The sequence below is a fragment of the Bos mutus genome, chromosome 5 (assembly GCF_027580195.1).
Source record: "Bos mutus isolate GX-2022 chromosome 5, NWIPB_WYAK_1.1, whole genome shotgun sequence".
Lineage (NCBI taxonomy): Eukaryota > Metazoa > Chordata > Mammalia > Artiodactyla > Bovidae > Bos > Bos mutus.
In genome coordinates this window covers 80,809,941-80,830,706 of record NC_091621.1, presented here as the reverse complement: position 1 = coordinate 80,830,706, position 20,766 = coordinate 80,809,941, and the positions used below count along the sequence as shown (strand labels likewise).

The following is a 20,766-nucleotide window of genomic DNA, read 5'->3' as shown; positions in this document are numbered from 1 at the left end:
ACGTGTGACTTTTGCATCTCAACACAAGGAGACTCAGAGGTGGGTTGCCATTTCCTTCTCCAGAGGATCTTCCTGACTCAGGGATGGAACCCACATCTCTTGCATGTCCTGCATTGGTAGGTAGGTTCTTTACCATTGAGCGACCTGGGAAGGTTCTACCCTGATAAGGGAGAACTCGGGAACAAAAGTTTCCATCTTGTATTAGACCTCCAGCCCTGGGACCTGGAATGAGACACGATAAAGAGTCTCTACTTTCTTTTTTTTTTTTCCAGTTTAATCCAATTTCAATTTTAAAACAATATTCACATTTCACAACTCATTCAAATAAATTCCTTGTATCTTTTCAATCAGATTATTTCTAAGAATGAGCAAAATGCAACCTGTTACCCTAAAGGATTCAATCACGATATTTTGCCTCACTTGTGGAATGAACTCTGAATTCCTTTCAGTCCTGAGATGTATAGCATGTCTTTGGTTAGTACATACTGAAGAATATGCTGACCACTAGTACTCTACAAAACACCATTTTGCAAATTTTGAAAGATAATTTGGGAAAATTAATTGTACATTAAACATGTGGAGAAGGCAATGGCACCCCATTCCAGTACTCTTGTCTGGAAAATCCCATGGACAGAGGAGCCTGGTGGGCTGCAGTCCATGGGGTCACTGAGTCAGACATGACAGCGACTTCACTTTCACTTTTCACTTTCATGCATTGGAGAAGGAAATGGCAACCCACTCCAGTGTTCTTGCCTGGAGAATCCCAGGGATGGCAGAGCCTGGTGGGCTGCCGTCTATGGGGTCGCACAGAGTCAGCACACTGACTCGACTTAGCAGCAGCAGCAGCAGCAAACATGATGATCAAAGAAGATCAAGGCTCATAACCGCAGGGCCTCCAACAATGGACCCATCAGGTTTAGGTGTTAAGGTTTTAAAATTAAAATAGAAGACAACCAAAGGTGTGTCTAAGAAACGGAATAAGTATGTTGAGAAAATATGCCATTTAATTCACTCATGAATAAAAATGCCTCAAATTCATTTGCAGCTTTGCCACTCAAGAATGATAAGATTTTAACCTGTTTGGATAAACATGTTATCTTTCTCCAATCCATCTTCATCATATATGAATTATTAAAATAAGTCATGGACAGCTGCAATCTTTTGAGATGCAGCTTGAGTGAAATTCAGTCTTGTGGCCTCGAGGGAAGAGATCAGGCTTGTAAAGCAAGGGAAAGAGTTTTTAAGAAAAGCCCTTACCTGCCACTCCTTTTTCACAGGTCTACGAGCCTGGATTTGTTCTGCACGTCTTAGCACTGCTGGTTTATTCACTTGTATTTTGGAGATCCAGCTAAGGTCTAGAAGCAAAAAGAACAACAATTTAAAACTTGAAGATTTTATTAAACACATTCACTTGTTTTTTACACAGTCCTCAAAAAGAAAGACTTACCAGTATCAAAACTTTTATTTACTTTTTTTTTTTTTTAATTTTATTTTTATTTATTTATTTATTTTTTTATTTTGGCTCATCTCATAGCACGTGGGATCTTGGATCCCTGACCAGGGATCAAACCCACATCCTCTGCATTGGAAGCGTAGTCCTAATCACTGGACCACCAGGGAAGCCCAAAACTTTTTTTAAAAAGTTATATTTCTTTTCCACTCAACTATAAATAACTTTCTTGAAGGAAGCCCAGCCATGAAAAGTCCTACTCTGTGCAAAATCAAATACATTTGGAACTAGAAGAACCTGTACTGATTCATTACACAGATACGCCTAATGGTGGAGGAAAACATTGTGTGATTCATGTCACAGGCTTCATTTCTGCCAGCAGGGAGTTATTTGGGAGTGCCCAGTCCAGGAGAATGAATAATTAATAAACACATAAATGAATTAACACTGGGGCTTAAAGGAATCCTTGATCAACATCCCCTCACTGATAAGATTAATATCTATTAGATGCTGATAGGATACCCCCATTCTTTCCTCAAAGGAGAATTTCTTAAAGTGTATTAGAAATTAGAGCATTAAAATTAAAAAAAGTCAGAAGAGGGAAAAGAAAAAACAAGCTGCTCAAAATTCTGGGAGAGGGACTTCCTGATGGTCCATGCTCCCCGTGCAGAGGGCTAGGAGTTCGATCCCTGGTCAGGGAACTAGATCCTGAAGCCGCAACTAAGACCCAGCACAGTCAAAAACAAAAACAACAAAATTCCGGGAGACATCTCTGTTGCTTGTTTTGAAATGCTCTCTCCTATCTGTAGGGCTTCCCTGGAGGTAAAAAATCTGCCTGCCAACGCAGGAGACAGGAAACGAGCACTTGATCCCTGGGTCGGAAAAATCTCCTACAGGAGGAAATGGCAACCCACTCTAGTATCCAGGCCTGAGAAATCCCATGGACAGAGGAGCCTGAAGGGCTACAGTCCATGGGGTTACAAACAGACTCGACTGAGCAACTGAGCACACACACAGCTTGACAAATAAAATCTGCATATATTTAAGGTGTATGTTTTGATAAACATATACACTGTGAAAGAATCACCACAGTCAAGCTAATGAATATTACCTATTACTTCACACATTTACCATATTCTTTTTCCTTTTCATGTGTGCTGAGAACATTTAAGATCTACTCTCATAGCACATTTCAAGTATACAACACAGCACTGTTAACTATCTATAGTGACTCTGCTGGACGAAAGATAAAAGATCTTCAGGAATTCCCCATCTTGTGTAACAAAACTTTGTACCCCAGTTGCTTCTCAATAAAGGACTTTTGGATCTCTACGAGAGAAGCTGGGACTGCAACGTGAATACAATACCTGAGGACATTCCCCTAAAAACTAATTTTTACTACAATTTCCCACCAAAGATCAGAACCCACGAGGCTGGCTCTCACACGTCTCAGACACCACTCGCCAGAGGTCCTTGCAAACCATCTCTGGGAGAATGTAATAGGATCACTTCTCTCACAATATCAGCCTCCACGGCTAAAAATATCTTTAGTGGTCATAAAATCAGCCAGCCCCACAGTTAATCCAGCCACAGAATTTGCCTCTGTGACCTCCCATGATAATGAATTATATAAGTGACTATCCCATTTTATTAGCATTTAATTTGCTACTCTTTAATTTCATCAGATAACCCTTGTTCTCCTATTATGGGGTCTGGGGAAAAGAAAGGACTGATTGGCCTTTGTTATGTCCTTCATAATTTTTAATATTTTATTCGAGTACCCTTTAGCATCTCCTTTCTCGGAGAAGTGATTCTAAGGCACACAATCTCATCAGGACCATAGAAGTTTCTCTTAGGGGGCCAGGAGGGGTTTCAAGCACATGTGTCTTTGGGGAGAGTAGTCGTAAAGCCATAATTGGAAGGCGATAACTCCTTTCAGAAAACTCTTCCATGGAGAAAATCCCAGTGCTCCTCTTAGTATGCCATTTCAGGGGCTTTCAGGCCCTTCTTTCAATTATAAATTTGTTCTTAAACACTCTTTTCACTTTTTTTTTAATCATTATTGTCTTTCTTTCTTAAGTCTCCGTGGAGACAGACATCATTTTCCCTGAAAATTGACACTTCACCTTTCCATCACTTCCTCTTATGTTCATGGCTGTTCCTGTACTTCTTCTCAATATTCCTAAAAAGTGTAATACCAAATGATAACTCCACAAAAGGAGGTTTATATTGTATTTTGATTTTGTCTTTGCTCCTAATGGAGAAAAATACATGGTGATACTTCATTAGACTTTCTCAAATTTGGAAAAGTAAGAAAGATTAAAAATTTCCTACGTTTTCACTTCTCATTCTTTCTGGGTTTTTATACCTAAAATTGTACCACTAAATCTGTGCCTTAATGGTTGTCCCCAAACAGTCGGTTCTTGAGATGCACTTTCACAGTATATTTTTAATCCCAGCATCTATTACAGAGTACCTCTTCCTACTGTAGGCACCCAGATATCTATTTTTCCTGTGTTGTTTAGCTTCAGTTCTAATTTGCAACTTGCTAGGAATCACTCACAAATGCCAAGCACACAAATAGGTGCTCACTAAGCCCACCACATCACAATAAATTTATTTTTTTACCTTACACACTGAACAACTGAAGTATCAACTTCATCGTGTCTAATCTTTCAACCTTAATCTTGGAAAAGGTTAGCTTTTTTTTTTTTTTTAAGCCTTCGATGTCAATATATATCTGATCCAGTCAAGCTCAGAAAATATTCAGTTTATATTAGTGAGAAGACTCAGCCTTGCCCAGTTTCTACACCGTAAAGATGTAAGACAGAGACTGTGCTAGGAGCTTCATCATTTCCAACAGGTGGGGTCTAGAATGAATCTTCATTTGAAGGTCTAATCTAATATCCAAAAATATAAAATATATTTCTGTTGGTATATGTGCAAAAAAATAATAGAATATAGACCAAATTGATAACAATGTTTGTCTTCAGAGGCAGAATCACATAAGATTTTTACTTTCCCATGCTTTATAGTTACATAATACTTAAAACTTTTTTTTAACTTAAAACTTTTACAAAGAGCATGCATTACCTTACTAAACAGTAAAAGCAAAATATACTTAACTCTTTGGAATTAAGAGGCACTGACAGCAGTGCGCAGGTTAGGAAGAAAGGGAGGGAGACTAGAGTAAGTAGACCAGTAAGATGACTGCTGCTGTAGCCCAGGCATTAGCACATGTAATGTGTCTCTGGGGCATTTCACCACACCAATACTTTCATGACCAATCCACGGCCACAGAGCTCTTCCACAAAGCCAACCTGACATGACTACTAGGCGCCAGGCAGATATGATAAGGTCAGATACCACTTTTACTGCTTCCATAGAATGGTCACCAAAAACCTTAGCACCAAAGGTCACCAGACAGAACCTTATTATTATATGAACCGTATATGATACCAATGGGGCTTCCCTGGTGGCTCTGTTCATGGAATTCCCCAGGCAAGAATACTGGAGTGGGTTGCCATTTCCTTCTCCAGGGGATCTTCCTGACCCAAGGATCAAACTCCCATACACTATGTATTTGGGATTAGGCTTTTTTATTTAAAAAAAAAAATAAATCTACCAGCAACAATGAGCTCAAAATAGTATGTTTAATGAAAAATTAGGAACTTCTGTGGTGGTCCAGTGGCTAAGACTCCACACTCTCAATGCAGGGGGCCAGGGTTTGATTCCTGATCAGGGAATTAGATTTCATATGCCACAACTAAAGATCAAAGATTCTATGTGCTGAATCTAAGACCCAGAATGTCCAAATAAATATTCTTTTGAAAAATTAAATTCTGAATTTCCATTTCTCAGAAAAGTTCATGCTCTGCAGTTTGCAAAAAATGCTTCTCAACATTTCAGTTCAGTTCAGTCGCTCAGTCGTGTCCCACTCTTTGTGACCCCATGAACCACAGTACGCCAGGCCTCCCTGTCCATCACCAACTCCTGAAGTTCACCCAAACCCATGTCCATTGAGTTGGTGATGCCATCCAACCATCTCATCCTCTGTTGTCCCCTTCTCCTTCTACCCCCAATCTTTCCCAGCATCAGGGTCTTTTCAAATGAGTCAGCTCTTCACATCAGGTGGCCAAAGTATTGGAGTTTCTGCTTCAACATCAGTCCTTCCAATGAACACCCAGCACTGATCTCCTTTAGGATGGACTGGTTGGATCCCCTTGCAGTCCAAGGGACTCTCAAGAGTTTTCTCCAACACCATTCTTCAAAAGCATCAATTCTTCAGCACTCAGCTTTCTTTATAGTCCAACTGTCACATCCATACATGACTACTGGAAAAACCATAGCCTTGACAAGACAGACCTTTGTTGACAAAGGTCAACAAAATATCTCTACTTTTTAATACGCTGTCTAGGTTGGTCATAACTTTCCTTCCAAGGAATAAGCGTCTTTTAATTTCATGGCTGTAGTCACCATATGCAGTGATTTTGGAGCCCAGAAAAATAAAGTTGGACACTGTTTCCACTGTTTCCCCATCTATTTGCCATGAAGTGATGGGACCAGATGCCATGATCTTAGTTTTCTGAATGTTGAGCTATAAGCCAACTTTTTCACTCTCCTCTTTCACTTTCATCAAGAGGCTCTTTAGTTCTTCTTTACTTTCTGCCATAAGGTTGGTGTCATCTGCATATCTGAGGTTACTGATATTTCTCCTGGCAATCTTGATTCCAGCTTGTGCTTCTTCCAGCCCAGCGCTTCTCATGATGTACTCTGCATAGAAGTTAAATAAGCAGGGTGACAATATACAGCCTTGACGTACTCCTTTTCCTATTTGGAACCAGTCTGTTGTTCATGTCCGGTTCTAACTGTTACTTCCTGACCTGCATACAGGTTTCAATGTTTATCACATGCCAAAATATCTCTACAAAAAAATATCACTGATTCCAAGACCGAAATCTGCTTAAAAGGATTCATATCTACTTAAAATATTAGCAGTTACGTTAAGAAGCCTGTGCTTAATGATGGCAATTTAATACAGCCTCAGCAGATACAGTTATATAAAACTATGAAGCATGACTTCTCATTTAGATAAAATGAGTATTCTATATAGTGCTTGTTTTTACATCCCAAATTTCTAGTGTATGTTTAAGGAGAGGCAATGCCAAAGAATGTTCAAACTACCACACAATTGCACTCATCTCACACACTAGTAAAGTAATGCTCAAAATTCTCCAAGCCAGGCTTACGTGAACCGTGAACTTTCAGATGTTCAAGCTGGTTTTAGAAAAGGCAGAGGAACCAGAGATCAAATTGCCAACATCTGCTGGATCATCAAAAAAGCAAGAGAGTTCCAGAAAAACATCTATTTCTGCTTTATGACTATGCCAAAGCCTTTGACTGTGTGGATCACAATAAACTGTGGAAAATTCTGAAAGACATGGGAATACCAGACCACCTGACCTGCCTCTTGAGAAACCTGTATGCAGGTCAGGAAGCAACAGTTAGAACTGGACATGGAACAACAGACTGGTTCCAAATAGGAAAAGGAGTACGTCAAGGCTGTATATTGTCACCCTGCTTATTTAACTTCTATGCAGAGTACATCATGAGAAGTGCTGGGCTGGAAGAAGCACAAGCTGGAATCAAGATTGCCAGGAGAAATATCAATAACCTCAGATGTGCAGATGACACCACCCTTATGGCAGAAAGTGAAGAGGAGCTAAAAAGCCTCTTGATGAAAGTGAAAGAGGAGAGTGAAAAAGTTGGCTTACAGCTCAACTTTCAGAGAACTAAGATCATGGCATCTGGTCCAATCACTTCATGGCAAATAGATGGGGAAACAGTGGAAATGGTGTCACACTTTATTTTTCTGGGCTCCAAAATCACTGTATATGGTGACTGCAGCCATGAAATTAAAAGACACTTACTCCTTGGAAGGAAAGTTATGACCAATCTAGATAGCATATTGAAAAGCAGAGACGTTACTTTGCCAACAAAGGTTCATCTAGTCAAGGCTTTGGTTTTTCCAGTGGTCATGTATGGATGTGAGAGTTGGACTGTGAAGAAAGCTGAGCACCGAAGAATGATGCTTTTGAACTGTGGTGTTGGAGAAGACTCTTGAGAGTCCCTTGGACGGCAAGGAGATCCAACCAGTCCATTCTGAAGGAGATCAGCCCTGGGTGTTCTTTGGAAGGAATGATGCTAAAGCTGAAACTCCAGTACTTTGGCCACCTCATGCGAAGAGTTGACTCATTGGAAAAGACTCTGATGCTGGGAGGGATTGGGGGCAGGAGGAGAAGGGGCCAACAGAGGATGAGATGGCTGGATGGCATCACCAACTTGATGGATTTGAGTTTGAGTGAACTCTGATCATGGGTGTTTTAAAGAGAAAACTCAGCTAAATTAATTCAAATATTTGCTCATTTTTTAAAAAATCTAACATTAAATTCAAGAAAAAATTTTAAAGTCTATTTTGTTGAAGGTAAGACACCTGAGATTATGTGACCACCACTATAAATTTAAACAGGTTAGTACTGAACAGATCAATTATTTGATTTTGCAGAGTTGCCACAGATGCAAATTTTGTTGGAATATAGCATCAAAATAAAAACAATGTTCTTATTAAGAAACTAAGGAAGCAGAAAAACACTTGGATTTGGTTGTGATAGACACTTAATTTATAATTTCATCCAAATAAGTTCCCACAGTCTAACAATCAAAGTGCAAGCTATCGCTGTCAAATTTTAAATATTTTACATATACACAGAATAAATGAACTACCTGATCTTTGTGAGAAAACTGATGTTTAGTTAAAAATAAATACTTCTTCTTGGCAGTGTGCACTATCTCTTTATTGGTTATTATCAGCTGAATGTTAGGAACATATGACTCTTTGAAGAGGAAGAACAATTTTGTCAATCAATCTAAGCTGACATATGTCAGTCATGAACTATTTTATAAATAAGACTTTTAAATATTGGCTTTTTTTTTTGAAAATCAGTTGAAAAGATCTTTTTTAAAAAAACCGCTGAAGAAGACTCTTGAGAGTCCCATGGACTGCAAGGAGATCAAATCAGTCAGTCCTAAAGGAAATCAACCCTGAATATTCATTGAAAGGACTGATGCTAAAGCTGAAGAGCTAGTACTTTGGCCATCTGATGCAAAGAGCTGACTCACTGGAAAAGACTCTGATGCTGGGAAAGATTGAGAGCAAGCAAAAGGCGGGGGGTGCGACAGAGGATGAGATGCTTGGATGGCATCACTGACTCAATAGATGAGTCTGAGCAAACTCTGGGAGATAGTGAAGGTCAGGGAAGCCTGGCATGCTGCAATTCATGGGGTCACAAAGGGTCAAACATTACTTAGAAACTGAACAATAACTAAGAATGCACTTCCCTGGTGGTCCAGTGGTTAAGAATCTGCCTGCCAGTATAGGGGTCAGGGGTTCAATCCCTGATATAGGAAGACCCCATGTGCCATGGGGCAATTAAGCCCGTGTGCCACAACTACTGAGCCTACCTGCCCTAAAGCCCTCGCGCTGCATCATGAGAAGCGACCACAGCAAGAAGACCACACACCACAGCTAGAGAGGAGGCCCCACTCACTGCAACTAGGGAAAGCCCTTGCACAGCAACGGAGACCCAGTGCAGCCAAAACTAAAATTTAAAAAAAAAACCTATTATGTAAATAAAACATCCAAAGCCTCCAGTTTTTGAAACATAGTGAACTACAATTATTTGTTGACAATTGTTTGCAAATATTGCAAAGAAGACAACCCTGAAATTTATCCCTGTGCAAACAAGAGGGCTTGAACAAATCAAATGAGATTTCAACCCGTGTACGAGGCTTAATTTTAAAATTCTAAAATTGCACTTGGGAATATCTCAACCTATCTGATTTGATTATTATCAATCATTGTGTAAGGGCTTCCCAGGTGGCACTAGTGGCAAAGAACTCGCCTGCCAAAGCAAGAGACGTAAGAGACTAAGGTTCAATCCCTGGGTTGGGAAGATCCACTGGAAAAGGGAATGTATTCTTGCCTGGAGAATCCCATGGATAGAGGAGCCTGACAGGCTACAGTCCATGAGTAGCAAATAGCCAAACACGACGGAAGTGCCTTAGCATGCATACCTATCGCTGTGTAACAAACTACCTCGAAATGTCATGCCTACAAACAGCAATTCTTTTATGATTTCTCCTCACACTATTGGTTGACTGGGCTTAGCAGGGCGGTTCTATTGCTGCTCTCACTTGAGATCAGCAACTTGTGACCACAGCCAGATGGTGATGGGGCTGCGACTCCTAAGTCCTGTGCCTCAGAGGGAGTGGCAGGAGCCTGGGCTCTGCCAGGACACCTCCATGTAAGTCCAGAACATCCCCTCATCACAGGAAATCCAAAGAGTTTAGGAGCTCTGTGCCAAGAAGAATAGATGAACACCAAATATATATTTCTTATTATAAATCACAATACCACATAAATGAAATTGAGACAGCCTGTGATTTTATAGTATATGAATTTAGTAAAACATTCAAAGAAAATCAAGACCTCTTTTTTGACAAGATTTGTCTTATGAAAAGTGAAAGTCACTCAGTCATGTCCAACTCTTTCTGACCCCACGGACTATCCAGTCCATGGAATTCTCCAGGCCAGAATATTAGAGTGGGTAGCCTTTCCCTTCTCCACGGGGTTTTCCCCACCCAGGAATCGAACCAGGGTCTCCTGTACTGCAGGCAGATTCTTTACCAACTGAGCTATCAGGGAAATGGAGCCTCACTGGGCCTCAAGGTGCCCAGATATGTGATTAAACATTATTTCTGCATGTGTCTTGTGAGGGTGTTTAATGGATGGGGTCAAGGCCTAAACTGGTGGATGGAGTAAATCATATTGCCCTCCCCAAGGTGGGTGGGCTTCATCCAATCTAATGAAGAAAGACCTGAATAGAATAAAAGGCTCCACGCACACATACACACACACATATGTGTGTGTGGCTGGGTATGTATCTATCTGTCTATCCATCTATCTACTACTGGTTCTAGTAGTAGACTAATATAAGATGTAACTTCCAACTTAAAATATAGAAGATACAGAAGTAAGATAAACGACATCATGAGGAAATAATCAGATAAATTTAGAAGCTGGGTCAATCCACAGGTCTCATAACCTAACATCATCAAACAGCAATTTATTTTATAGCAATAATTAACATACAGAACATACAGAAACCAATATGAAAAGCTTGTAATAAGAAACTGATTCACAACTATAAAATAGCAGACTAAGAGCTATGTTTTTTCCTTCCCAAACTTTAAAATCTAAGTATCTGGGACTTCCCTGGCAGTCCAGTGGTTAAGACTCCGAGCTTCCAGTGCACGAAGCTCCATCCATCCCTGGTGGGGGAACTAAGATCCTACATGCTGTGCTATGCAGCACAACCAAATAAATAAATAAGTAAATATTTAAAATATAATAAATAAGAGTAGTGTATAGCATACACTACATTTTTTAAAATGTAATATTTAACCTTCTACTAATACAAATGTGTAAATCAAATTACACTGAAACTCACTTATATAGGTATGTAAAAACTAAACTATACATTTAGGATTAGAACATTCTGCCTGGAGAATCCCATGGACAGAGGAGCCTGGCGGACTACAGTCCATGGTGTTGCAAAGAGCTGGACGTGGCTGGAGCGACTTAGCAGTAGCACCCGCTCTGCATGCTTTACCCTCCCCCAATCCTAATTCATATGTTGAAACCTAATCACCAAAGTAATTGTATTCAGAAGTTAGGCCTCAGGAGGTGACCAGGTCATGAGATGGAGCCATCACAAATAGGATCACTGCCTTATAAAAGAGGCCCCAAAGCGATCCCCTGACCCTTTGCCACGTGAGTTTATAGTGAAAACAGCCACCAGTGAGGAGACTGGTTCTCATCCAACATCAAATTTGCCAGCACCTTGATCTTGGACTTCCCAGCTTCCCGAACTATGAGAAATAAATTTCTGTTTCTTATAGGCTGCACATTCCACGGTATTTCTGCTACAGCATCCTAAACATACATCAACAACATTTGTTTCTAAAAATTACAGTGAAACTCTACAGGTTAAAATATCATAGCAGTGGGTGCCCATGTTTTTAAATTCACCTCAGTGTATTTACAAAGCTAACACATTTTTCACTTTTCAAAATATCTTTAACTTGATGTCCATCAATTGTCTTTCTAAGCTCTCCCCCAAAGAGTTCTGTTAGCACTAACAGTATTATTTGCCATAATAAAACTGGTATCAACCAATGACTGACCTCCCTGGGCAAAGAACAGCAGTTTTTCCTTTGTACTCTTTTTTGCTATTGTTTAAATATGTTGAAATCTATGAAAAAAGCAATACTTTTTACTCTGTTGGCATTTTTCTTAAACCCTTAAGGGAAGCATTATCAAAAGGTTTTCAGAAACTAAGCTGATATTTCTCCAGGTTCCCAGTATGAAGCATTTCATTAACTAGTTCAAAGAACTCTTAACCTGCCAGGTTGGGACCATACAGCTTTCCTCAGCGGTCTACATATCAAAGTTGTTTGAGAAATATACTGTTGGCTTGAACAAAGAAGTCAAAGAAAGAGGCAGTTAAAATATCCAATAGTTCCCCGCCCTTTTCGTTTTTAATTTACTTAGAGTTCTGAGTGAGTTCACTGTAAAACTTAAACAGCACAGTGGTAACGCGACCAAACCCGCAAGCCATCTACTGAGGCCTTGTACTAGATTGCCAAGGATAGAGATTAACCAAAGTGTAAGGCGTATCAGCTCTGGAGACACAGCAGTGCCCTGGAAGAAAGGAATTCTAGCTTCTGGTTCTATGATATGAGCATCACTGGGTCTGGAGCTGGAAAACCATGGATGACTGTTTATGGACATTGCTGACAAGGAGGAAAGAAACGGCCAGCTTGGTGTGACAGCCATCATTCAGTGGATCTGAGCAGGAATGCTAAACAGAGGGCATGACAGTGCAGAACAAGGCAGGAGCTTGGGTTCTGGCTCCAAATCCATCACTATGAGAAGACTAGGACAGTCAGGAAGATTCCAACAAGTCCACCTGCACTGATAGATTAGGAGAAATGAACTACAAGTCGAGGAGAGGGAAGACATTTCACGTACTGGGTATAATATGAATAAAGACCAAATATGGGAATGGTGATGGCTTGTTCACAGAACAATTAAGAATGACCAAAAGTTCTGTTTGGGAGTAAAGTAAGGTGCTATAAAGTCACAGGGAATCTTGAAATTTAGCCAGAGGACTTCACATGTGAAGTACTGGAGAACTACTATGAATTTATTTGATCAGTTGGTATGTTAGACATAATAGGAAGTCCTGGGTGGGAGGGTGTGGGGAGAGGGAACTATAGCCCAGTTTCTGCCAACAGTCATTATAATGAATACATGTGTGCACGCTAAGTCACTTGTGTGTTAGTTGCTCAGTCATGTCTGACTCTTTGCAACCCCATGGACTATAAGCCCACCAGGTTCCTCTATCCACAGGGATTCTCCAGGCAAGAATACTGGAGTGGGTTGCCATTTCCTTATCCAGAGGAACCTTCCTGACACAGGGATCAAACCTAGGTCTCCCACATTGCAGGCAGATTCTTTACCATCTGAACCACCAGGGCCAATCCCAAGTCACTTTAGTTGTGTCCAACTCTTTGTGACCCTAAGGCCTATAGCCCACCAGGCTCCTCTGTCCATTGGATTTCCCAGCAAAAATATCAGAGTGGGTTGTTGGCAGGCAGGTTCTTTACCACTAACACCAGCTGGGAAGCCTCATAATGAACACTTACTTTCTCAAAATCTGGGAGAAAAAAATAAAAGTTAGTTTAAAATAGTTTAAAAAAATGGTTAAATGGGAAAAAGCAATAGGGCCAAATGGGTAGGCTCTTTTGCCTTTGATATCAAATATAATGCCAAACGAAGATACAAATAAAATGGGGACATTCTGAAGATGTTTAGAATGAGGATAACTTGGAACGTTTATATATATTCTCTAATATATGACTGAAAACTTGAAGATAGATCACAGGGGAAATAAAAAGGAATCTCCATTCAAATCAGCTAGAAACAGATTTAGTAAGCCCTATCACACTAGGTGGACTTCCCAATTGGCGCTAATGGTAAAGAACTCATCTGCCAATGCAGGAGATATATGAGACGAGGGTTCGATCCCTGGGTCAAGAAGATCCACTGGAGGACAGCATGGCAACCCACTCCAGTATTCTTGCCTGGAGAATCCCATGGACAGAGGAGCCTGGTGGGCTGCAGTCCATAGGGTCACAAAGAGTCGGACATGACTGAAGAGACAGCACAGCACAGCACAGCACACTAGATGCCAAAATTCCTGAGTTGGCCAAAATTATAGATATGTTGCAACCAAAAGATGTGAAAATAAGAGTAGAAATAGGACCTTAGGTCTTACTCTACGTTTTTAATGAGTAAACAAGGGACACAGTGCTATGAAAGTTTAAGAGAAAGTGACGATCTGCACTTCCCGGGCCATCTAGTGGTTAAGACTTCAAGTTCCGATGCAGGGGGCACAGGTTTTTGCATCCTAGTCAGGGAATTAAGGTTCCACAAGCCACAAGGTGCAGCCAAATCAAAAAAAAAAAAAAAGTCCCTCTTTAAAAAAGAGAGAAAGTGAGAGTCTGCTGGTACAGGAACTAAAAAAATGCCGTGCTGAAAGAATCACCCCAACAGCTGTGAAGGGGTAGAGATAAGGGGAGGGTGGGGCAGCTGAGAAGCCAAAGAGCTGCATTCTAAGTGAGACCTTGGGGTGGAAGAATTCAATTCAAATATAGTTTCAGTTCAGTTCAGTCACTCAGTCATGTCCGACTCCTTGCGACCCCATGAATCGCAGCACGCCAGGCCCCATTGTCCATCACCAACTCCCGGAGTCTACCCAAACCCATGTCCATCGAGTCGGTGATGCCATCCTGCCATTTCACCCTCTGTCGTCCCCTTCTCCTCCTGTCCCCAATCCTTCCCAGCATCAGGGTCTTTTCCAATGAGTCAACTCTTCCCATGAGGTGGCCAAAGTACTGGAGTTTCAGCTTTAGCATCGTTCCTTCCAAAGAAATCCCAGGGCTGATCTCTTTTAGAATGGACTGGTTGGATTTCCTTACAGTCCAAGGGACTCTCAAGAGTCTTCTCCAACTCCACAGTTTAAAAGCATCAATTCTTCGGCGCTCAGCTTTCTTTATAGTCCAACTCTCACATCCATACATGACCGATGGAAAAACCATAGCCTTGACTAGATGGACCTTTGTTGGCAAAGTAATGTCTCTGCTTTTAAATATGCTATCTAGGTTGGTCATAACTTTCCTTCCAAGGAGTAAGTGTCTTTTAATTTCATGGCTGCAATCACAATCTGCAGTGATTTCAGAGCCCAAAAAGTAAAGTCTGACACTGTTTCCACTGTTTCCCCATGTATTTCCCATGAAGTGATGGGACCAGATGCCATGATCTTTTAGGGAAAATTAAACTTCTTTTCTTTTCTGAAGAATCAAGAAAACATATCGGAGAGAAACAGAAACAAAGCCTGAAAGACAGGCTGGGAACATTTCCCGAAAGGCCAAGATTGATAGTATGGGCTTCCCTGGTGGCTCAGAGGTTAAAGTGTCTGCCTCCAATGCAGGAGACCTGGGTTCGATCCCTGGGTCGGGAAGACCCCCTGGAGAAGGAAATGGCAACCCACTCCAGTATTCTTGCCTGGAGAATCCCTTGGACAGAGGAGCCTGGTAGGCTACAGTCCACCAGGTCGCAAAGAGTATACGTAACAGCTAATATAAATTTCAGTATCTGCTTAAAACTAGTCTAATCAGTCATATTACCACTACAAAAACGCACCAACAAATCTCAGGTGACATCCAGAAGACAAAGTCAACAAGCAACAGACAAACTGACAAGAAAAACTTGAAACTAATGTAATCATTCAACTCCTCACAAAGTCCAACTTCTCATACCCAATGCAGTAAGTTTAAATCTGGATTCTTAAGCAAACATTTCATTTAGAACCTCATTGCTGTTATTTACATATCTGAAAAGGACATGGTATTAATTAGTTGGGCTTCCCTGGTAGTTCAGATGATAAAGAATCCACCTGCAAGGAGGGAGACCTGGGTTCCATCCCTGGGTTGGGAAGATCCCCTAGAGGAGGGCATGGGAACCCACTCCAGTATTCTTTCCTGGAGAATTCCATGGACAGAGGAACCTGGCAGGCTGCAGTTCAAGGGGTCGCAAAGAGTCAGACACAACAGAGCGACTAAGTACATTAATTAGTTAATATAACTAACCACCAAAAGAAAGAGTGCCTTTGGTATTACATCCCTGGTGCTGTTCTTCTGATTATATGAACTACTATAACAAACTGACAACTTACTTGGTCCCCCTTACAAGACACATCTACTCAAATAAATTTATAAACCTTCTGCCTAGAACGGGGCTTCCCAGGAGGCTCAGTGGTAAAGAATCTGCCTGCAATGCAGGAGACATGGGTTTGATCCTTGGGTCAGGAAGAGCCTCTGGAGAGTGGAATGACAACCTACTCCAGTATTCTTGCCTGAGAAATCCCATGGACAGAAGAGCCTGGTGGGCTACAATGCATGGGGCCACACAAAGTCGGACATGACTCAGCGACTGAGCATACATACATGCTGCCTAGAATACTCTCCCCTCATTCTCACCTAGCTGGCTCCTTTCTCATCCTGCAGATACCAGCTTAATCCTTCTCGAGGAGGCCTTCCATGTCACCCCACATAGATTAGGTGACCCTGCTAACGTGCTCCCCCAACACCTTGTACTATTTCTGTCGTCAAGATTATAGTAGAGCAGATAGAAGGGAACAGTGAAGGTTGATATCCAGAGCCACCACCAGCTTGCTTCCCCTCCACTTTAAGAACAGTAGCCATCTAGCTTATGTTCCCCCCAGGAAAGAGATTGGAGGATTCACCTGAACAGAAATGGACCAAGCCAAGAGAAGACCACGAATTATTGAACAATTGAGAGTATTTCAATGAAATAGCCCAGTAGAACCATCCTATGGTGGATAAGCCCCGTCCATGCCCCCAAAAGCATCTAATGAGCTTTTTACTGATACAAACACTGGGAGGAATTTTCCCAGGACAGACATCATTTCTCACATCATTTATAAGTTGAAAATCTATTGTTCAGTGAAGCCACCTTCAGGCTGCAGCTTCTGCATCAGCACTTGCTGCTTCACCTTGCACTTTGATGTTTAGGAGATAGTTTCTTTAGCTTCAAACTTTTCTTCTGCAGCTCCCTCATCTTTCTTTGTCACTATGATTGTAATTTTAGCCGCTAAGTCATATCCGACTCTTTGTGATCCCAGGAAGGACACCCCTCTTGGCAGAGTCACAAAGAGTAGGATACAACTAAGGTGATTTAGCACGCACACTCATAGAGTAATTAATTGGGCTGATTTCAATACTATTTACTCTCAGGGAATAGGGAGGCCTGAGGACACGGAGAGAGATGGGGGAATGGCAGGTTGGTGGAACAGTCAGAACACAGTCAACAATTATTGATGAAGTTTGCTATGAACATGGTTCATAGGGCCCCAAAACAATTAGAAAGTAACATGAAAGATCTCTGATCCCAGATTACCATAACAAATACAATAACAATGAAAAAGTTTGAAGCACTGCAAAAGTTACCAAACCATGACAGAGAGGAAAGAAATGAGCAAATGCTGTGGGGAAAATGGTGAAGGTAGACCTCCTCAATGCAAAATTGCCAAAAACCTTCAGTCTGTAAAAAGTACAACTTCTGCCAAGTACAATAAAGTGCAATAAAACAAGGCATTCCTATATTTCATTTTCCTTCGATTTCAGAAACGTCATGAGGAAGTATACCATTATACTCCTAAAAGATGAAGCTTCTCCATGCTTATAGATCACCAGGGCTCATTCTGGACTTAGACTTAACATATGGATTTACATGATAATTGACATCTCATCATATCACCGACGCTTTGCTTTGTAAGGATAGGAAAAAAAAATCTGAGAAGCAAGAAGACAAAAGGTCCTTTACAGTTTCTTTGACATTCTACCTTATTTTTCACCTTTATGAAACAGACTTATTCTATCAGCCTAAATCAAGCATTAGTTTTCAGCCTCTATCTACACCCTTTCCAGGCAAAGCAAGTTGGGAAGGTACATGGGCTTTTTGAATTTGGAAAGCACATGTTTTTTAGACAAATTAGCATCTTAAATAAATCCGCTAATCGACAAAATTTCCCATATTACAAGACATTTCCTTGCCAAGATCTTGATTTTACCACTATATCCTTTCATAAAGACACCCTATAAGGCTTACTAAACCACATTTGGTTTTAAGTATGTCCAAATACTTAGTTAGCCTTTCAATTTAATGAACTTTGGGAAAACTTATCAGAGTTTCTCCAAGCCCCAAAGCGTGCCCAGTGTTCAAAAGGAATCATTAGACCTCATAGAAATTCATCAAGAAGCTGGAAAACTTTGGCCCCCTGTTGGGTAAAGATCCATCTCTCAGTCCTTTGAGAAGATTTGATCGATTGTTCTAGGAGCTAAGAGCCTCACAGAAAACCTATTTAACTCTTTGCTCTCAATGAGAGACTGGATGACAGGCTTTCCTAAATTAAAATCTAAAAGTGTCTCAAAAGGCCTTTGGCATTTTTTTTTAATAGAAAACATTATTCACAAAGCTGCACCTCTGCTGGATGTCATGCCAGTCACACAACTTAGTATCTGCAAGGATACTTAAATGTTAGAACAGACTTACACACAACTAATCCCATCAAAGTATAAGCATAATTTAAAGGCTGCAGAACAGAACTTAAAACAGGAATAAAAGCTACTTCATTTCAGTTTAAACAAGTATGTTAAGCTCCCTTCCAAAAATAAAGAATAAATACGTTAATGGAACTCAACAGTTACTTAAAACCTATACTTATTTTTCCTGAAACCAATTCCCCCATTACTCCTGCCCTGTCCTTCTGTTCTCATAACACACGTCCCACTTGTGAATGTAAGGCAATACATGAGCTTGACCAGGAAGATTTACTTTTTCTTTTTGAATTTTTATTGGAGTTGCTTTGGGACTTCCCAGGTGGCTCAGTAGTAAAGCATTCGCCTGCCAATTCAGGAGACATGGGTTCGATCCTTGGGTCGGAAAGATCCCCTGGAGTAGGAAATAGCAACCCACTCCAATATTCTTGCCTGGAGAATCCCGTGAACTGAGGAGCCTGGAGGGCTACACTCCATGGGGTCGAAGAAGAGTCGGACAAAACTTAATGACTAAACAACGTAGTTGCTTTACAATATTGTGCTAGTTTCTGCTGTACAGCAAAGTGAATCAGCTATACATATACATATATCTCCTCTTTTTTGGATTTCCTTCCCATTTAGGTCACTATAGGGCTTCTCTGATAGCTCAGTTGGTAAAGAATCCACCTGCAATGCAGGAGACACTGGTTCGATTCCTGGGTTGGGAAGATCTGCTGAAGATGGGAGAGGCTACCCACTCTGGTATCCTTGGGCTTCCCTGTGGCTCAGCAGGTAAAGAATCTGCCTGCAATGCGGGAGACCTGGGTTCAATCCCTGGGTTGGGACAGATCCAAACCCAGGTTGGGAAGATCCCCTGGAGAAGTGAAAGGCTATGCACTCCAGTATTCTGGCCTGGAGAATTCCATGGAGTGTATAGTCCATAGGGTCTCAAAGAGTCGGACAAGATTGAGCACCTTTCACTTTCACTTTGGTCACACCAGAGCAATGAGTAGAGTTGTTACCTGTGATACTCAATAGGTCCTCATTTGTTATCTACTGTATACATAGTTGTGTATAGGAACATTTACTTTTATGTTTTGTCTTTAAGGTAAGATGTAGTAAGTTATGAAGAACATATTTTAACAGGGGCGTAAACTAATTTCCTAAAGTTTGTGAGTTCATATTATTCCTGACACTTCACCTTTCAGGCAAATACTTTTTAAATGTCCTAAGGAGAATCACCACAATTTTGCTATTAAACTTTGTGTATTTTGATTTTGAAACCAATATCCACTTTTACCAAAACAAAAATAGTAGATGAGCACTTGCAGCAGAAATCAAAGAGGAACTAAAGAGCCTTTTGATGAAAGTGAAAGAGGACAGTGAAAAAGCTGGCTTAAAACTCTACATTCAAAAAACTAAGATCATGGTATCTGGTCCCATCACTTCATGGCAAATAGATGGGGAAACAATGGAAACAGTGACAGATTTTATTTTCTTGGGCTTCAAACTCACTGCAGATGGTGACTGCAGCCATGAAATTAAAAGGCACTTGCTCCTTGGAAGAAAAGCTATGACAAACCTAAAAGCAGAGACATTACTTTGCTGACAAATGTTGGTCTACTCAAAGCTATGGTTTTTCCAGTAGTCATGTATGGATGTAAGAGTCAGACCATAAAGAAAGCTGAGCACCAAAGAACTGATGCTTTTGAACTGTGGTGTTGGAGAAGACTCTTGAGAGTCCCTTGGTCTGCAAGGAGATCAAACCAGTTAATGCTAAAAGAATCATTCCTGAATATTCACTGGAACGACTGATGCTGAAGCTGAAGCTCCAATACTTTGGCGACCTGATGCGAAGAAATGACTCACTGGAAAAGATCCTGATGCTGGGAAAGATTGAAGGCAGGAGGAGGAGGGAAAGACAGAGGATGAGATGGTAGGATCACCGACTCTATGGACATGAGTTTGAGCAAGCTCTGGGAGTTGGTGACGGACAGGGAAGCCTGGGGTGCTGTAGTCCATGGGGTCAGAAAGAGTCGGACATGACTGAGCAACTGAAGTAAACTGGACTGAACTGACTTGTCTGGGATTATTTGCCTAAAACAGTTACTGGATGACATCAATGGTACTTAGCCAATAAACACTTACTCTGTAGTCTGGTTATTTAACAATTTTCAAAGATGCTGATCACCCTCCAAAAATTAGAAAAATAAAAGAACTTGGGATGGATAAATTCCCTTCTGGGGCGGTTTGGCGGGGGGGACCTCCAAATGATAGCTACCTTTAAGACATTTCCAAAGGAAGAGAAGCAAGTCACTAGAAAGGACTTCCCAGGTGGTGCTAGTGGTAAAGAACCCACCTGCCAAAGCAGGAGATGCAAGAGACAGGAGGTTGGGAAGATACCCTGAGATAGGAAATGGCACCCTACTCCAGTATTCTTGCCTGGAGAATCCCGTGAACAGAGGAGCCTAGCTGTAGTCCATGGAGCCACAAAGAGTTGGCATTATTGACTA

At 41.0% G+C, this 20,766-nt stretch overlaps 1 protein-coding gene across 1 annotated transcript in view; it reads right to left on the bottom strand.

The window, feature by feature from the left end:
• DERA (deoxyribose-phosphate aldolase) overlaps positions 1-20,766 on the bottom strand; it is a 127,445-nt gene that overhangs the window by 89,789 nt on the left and 16,890 nt on the right. Inside the window, exon 2 of the mRNA XM_070371152.1 lies at positions 1,258-1,355. Within this exon, the coding sequence (XP_070227253.1) occupies positions 1,258-1,355 (98 nt within the window). The remainder of the gene's footprint in view (positions 1-1,257; positions 1,356-20,766) is intronic.